At 46.1% G+C, this 5,000-nt stretch overlaps 1 protein-coding gene across 1 annotated transcript in view; it reads right to left on the bottom strand.

The window, feature by feature from the left end:
* The window catches only part of LOC143038344 (protein slit-like), a 168,098-nt gene that overhangs the window by 33,670 nt on the left and 129,428 nt on the right, over nt 1-5,000 (bottom strand). The window contains exon 11 of the mRNA XM_076207374.1: nt 1,349-1,490. Coding sequence (XP_076063489.1) covers nt 1,349-1,490 — 142 coding nt within the window. The remainder of the gene's footprint in view (nt 1-1,348; nt 1,491-5,000) is intronic.

Below are 5,000 nucleotides of genomic sequence, written 5' to 3'. Positions count from 1 at the left end.
AAGAGAAGATGAAGATGTTGGCGGTGGTGCTGGTGGGATGCGGACACGAAAATGATGTCGCCAATATACACCACAACGAACTCCAGCCCTTACATCACCTGGTCCATGAAACGCTGGAAGGTTTGTGGGGCATTGGAGTCCAAAATTCATGATCTGAAATCCAAAGAGGCCGAATGGGGTGGTGACTACCGTCTTGGGGATGTCCTTCTCCGTCACGAGGATTTGGTGAAACGCATGCATCAAGTCGTGGAGGTCCATCACATGCGGGATAGGATCCCTGTCCGGACAATGGTAACGTTAGACTTGATCCACTTTGTAGGTGGCGCACTGTGTACGTTTCACTCAGACAAACGCCAGGCGCGTCTTCATTGGCTGTCTGAAGGGGTCTCGATCAAATGAGACTTCATTCAGAATAGGGCTCATTCTACCTTCTGTGAAGCAATAAAATCATCTGCCTTCTGTCTCAACTCATCATCTAGTTTGAGTAGCTCTGCCTACGGGATTCGAACCCTAGGCCGGTGGCACTACCGACTGTACCAAGGGGTGGATGTACAAAAGGGGCCTCTTAGTCCCCCCTGGTATTTCATTCTGGAGACCATAAGACCATAAGAATGGGGGAGACTGCAAGAGACCATAAGGCCTACACTAGACAGTTCCATGTCCCTTAGCACCTGTTATCTCTATCCACATAGTTATCTAATCTTCTCCTATAACAATCGATAGTTTCAGCGTTTACTACATGGTTACTAACTCAGTTTCATTCGTTAACCACTCTATTGACAAACCAGTTCTTCCATATTTCCTTCTTGAATCTAAATTTTGTCTATTTTAAATCCATTACTACGAATCCTGCCCTGCTGTCTTAATATGATGACCTTACCTGCATCATCCATGTGTAAGTTAAGGTGTCTAAACCGGTCTTCCTGATATAGATTTTTAAGCCCTTGTATCAATTTGGTCATTCTCCTCTGTACTTATTCTAGAACCTTCTGACAAGTATATACTCGTATCGGCAGTTTGAATAACAACATAATATAAAAATGAAGGAGACTGTAGGAGACCCTAAGGCCTACACTAAGCAGTTCCATGTCCCTTACCACATGTCATCTCCATCCATAAAGTCATATATCTTTCTCTTAGAGCAACCAATGGTTTTAGCACTCATTACAAGTCTATTTCATTCGTTAACCACCCTATTGGTAAATCAATTTTTGCCCAATTCCTTCTTAGATCTAAATTTGTCTAATTGAAATCGATTACTGATAAATATTTAACCAAACTGTCGATACGAGTATAGAATACTTCAGTTCGTCACTGGGTTGTGTGAAAGAGAGGAAGAGGAACTCACAGTTCAATGGTGTCGTCTGGGATATGTGTGGGGACATGCGTCTGTCCGGTGTCCCTACAGTCCACGACGCCCCCTCCACACCTGCAGGCGTGGGGGCAGACGGGGGCAAGGGAGCAGCTTCTCTCCACGCCCTCGACCAGACCTGTGGGGGGGAGGGAGAAAACATACATACATACATACATATACCAAAGGCTTTTTCTCATATAAAGGAAGTAGGAAAAAAAAAAAAGGCACAAAAACCACTCTCACCCATTCCATCACTAACATATTCCACTCCCCTCCACCCTCTTCCCTCCCTCTTATCTTGACACCTCCTGGATGACGGGTCATCCCTGCATCCTGTCCACTGCCCTGGGTCAGAAGCAGTGTCGCAAGACACAGCACATTCACAGCAAGGCCGCTTCATTAAATCGGCGACCCCTTCTCTCCGTCCCCTCATGCAAGAAAAGGAGAAGACGGGGAGAAATCCCTTCAGGAGAGAGAAAAAAAAAAAGTCATGAGATGTTCCTTCAGACTCATTTGTACGTGTTCTTAGTGTGACTATTTGGCACAAACATCTTCCTTTCTTTTCCACGTCCTCGTAAAATGGAGAACATAGAACAATAGTACATGTTCTTCTGTACTTAGCGTGAACACCTGGGCCTTACATCTTACTCTCTTTTCCACACTCTCATGAAGTTGGAAAGAACAAAGAACGTGAACAGGTGTTCTTCTATACACATTGTTACATGTTCTCTCTTCCCTCACACGCTCGTGATGTGAGCAAGAGCAAGGATACTTTTCTTCTTTATTCACCCTCGAATAAAATCGCTTGATGTAAGAAAATGCACTTGAGAGAAAAACAACATATTTGGTTCAAGATGTAAGAAAATGCACTTTTTTACGAGAAATATCTCCATGTCAAGACAAAAAAAAAAAAGAGAGAGAGAGAGAGAGAGAGAGAGAGAGAGAGAGAGAGAGAGAGAGAGAGAGAGAGAGAGAGAGAGAGAGAGAGAGAGAGAGAGAGAGAGAGAGAGAGAAGAGGAGAGAGAAGAGTGAGAGAAGAGGAGAGAGAAGAGGAGAGAGAAGAGGAGAGAGAAGAGGAGAGAGAAGAGGAGAGAGAAGAGAGGAGAGGAGTAGAGGAGAGGAGTAGAGGATATGAGAGAAGAGATGAGAGAGGAGAGGAGAGAGAAGAGGAGAGAGAAGAGTAGAGGAGACGAGAGAGGGGATGAGAGAGGAGATGAGAGAGGAGATGAGAGAGGAGAGAGGAGAAAGGAGAGAGGAGAAAGAAGAGAGGAGAAGAGAGGAGGGAGGAATGGGAGAAAGTGGGAGAGACAGAGTGGGAGACAGAGCGAGCGAGAGACAGAGAGAGAGAGAGTGAGAAATAAAGACTGGGAGAGAGAGAGAGAGAGAGAGAGAGAGAGAGAGAGAGAGAGAGAGAGAGAGAGAGAGAGAGAGAGAGAGAGAGAAGAGAGAGAGAGGGAGAGGGAGAGAGAGGAGGGAGAGAGGAGAGTGAGAGAGAGGAGTGAGAGAGAAAGGAGTAAGAGAGAGAGAGAGAGAGTGAGAGAGAGAGAGAGAGAGAGAGAGAGAGAGAGAGAGAGAGAGAGAGAGAGAGAGAGAGAGAGAGAGAGAGAGAGAGAGAGAGAGAGAGAGAGAGAGAGAGAGAGAGAGAGAGAGAGAGTGTGAGTGAGAACACGAGTGAGAATGAAAAAGAGAGAGAGAGAAGACGATGGCAACAATTTTCTCACTGTATATACGTACGCAAGTGAACTTTGGTGTATTATCTAGAAAACTCGTAAACACCATTTATCTACTTTGATGTATAAACAAACAATGCGACATCCTAGAAACCAAGAATCCCAACCTAGATGTGGATTCTTGAGCCATTGTGAGCCATTGGTAATCGTGATTTATATGTGAGATTTAAGATGAGCCCTGAGAGGCGATGAGGTCGAAAATCTGGTCATATATTATGTGGTCTTCGATCTTATCTCTCTCGCTCAGCATCTGTTTGCAAGATTTTAAGGTTATCTTTGGTGTTTATGCACACGCATACGCACACGCACACACGCACGGACGCACACACACGCACACACACACACACACACACACACACACACACGCACACACACACACACATGAACTCTGTAAATCTGGTAAAGCCTCTTGTGCTCGTGGACAGAGACGGAGGACCGGATTTGCATCTCTCCTCTTCCTCCTCCTCCTCCTCCTTCTGCTCCTTCTTCTCCTCCTTTGCCCCTCCTCCTCCTCCTGCTCCTTCTTCTCCTCCTTTGCCCCTCCTCCTCCTCCTCTTCTTCTTCTTCCTCCTCCTCCTCCACCTCCTCCTCCTCCTTTTCCCCTCTCCTCCTCCTCCTCCTCTTCTTCCTCCTCCTCCTCTTCTTCCTCCTCCTCTTCTTCCTCCTCCACCTCTTCTTCCTCCTCCTCCTCTTCCTCCTCCTCCTCCTTCTTCTCCTCCCCCTCCTTTGCCCCTCCTCCTCTTCCTCTTCTTCCTCCTCCTCCTTCTTCTTCTCCTCCCCTCCTTTGCCCCTTCTCCTCTTCTTCTTCCTCCTCCTCCTCCTTCTCCTCCCCTCCTTTGCCCCTCCTACTCCTCCTCCTTTCCCCTCCTTTTGCCCCTTCTCTATCACCTATTTCACCTCTTCCTCTTCCTCCACTTCTATCTCCTCCTTTACTTCCTCCACCTCTTCCTCCTACTCCTCTTTCTCCTACTCCTTCACCTCTTCCTCCTATACACCCCCTCCTCCTCCTCCTCCTCCTTCTCCTCCTCCTCGTCTTCCTTCCCGTCTTCCCTCTCATCTTCCCTCTCAACCTTCGACACATTTAGATTTGACCAAAGTAATGCAGGAGACACAAAATGGCGTCTCTGTTGTTGGTTATATCCGAATCTTTTATATTTTTTATTTTCATCTTCTGAAGCTGAAAAATATTGTTTTTGGTCAATAGCAATTTTTTTTACAGTATTCATCTATTCATTCATTTACCTATTTGTCTATTATTTAACTGTTTATGTATCTATTTATCTATTGTAATCTTTTCAGGGAATATTTCAAGAAATAAAGGATAAACTCGTTTCTAATTAGGCTCTCTACTTGACCTAACAATGACCCGACATTACTTATTAAGCCATTTCAATTCATCTGCTGAGTTTGTTCTACTTCGTTGTCTGGTGAATTGAGGTTCTTACACAAGGAGGCGCTTAGTTGCAAGATGCACCCCACGTCGTCACCTTTGCCACGCGCACACACACACACACACACACACACACACACACACACACACACACACACACACACACACACACACACACACACACACACACACACACACACACACACACACACACACACACACACACACACACACACACTCTCACACACACACACACACACACACACACACACACACACACACACACACACACACACACACACACACACACACACACACACACACACACACACACACTTGCATGAATACATGTAGGACGCTCACTATGTATTCACGCCACATCCTGGATGCATCAAGAATGAAGACGGAGGAGGAGGGGAAGAGGAGGAAGAAGTCAAGGAGGACGAGGAAGATGAGGGAGGAGGATGAGGAGGAGGAAGAGTAAAGAGGGAGTAATTAGAAGAAGAGGAAGGATGAGGTGGACGAG

Source organism: Oratosquilla oratoria, chromosome 24, assembly GCF_046742065.1.
Source record: "Oratosquilla oratoria isolate Oo_2021 chromosome 24, ASM4674206v1, whole genome shotgun sequence".
NCBI classification, from domain to species: domain Eukaryota; kingdom Metazoa; phylum Arthropoda; class Malacostraca; order Stomatopoda; family Squillidae; genus Oratosquilla; species Oratosquilla oratoria.
This window is presented reverse-complemented; position numbering and strand designations above follow the sequence as displayed.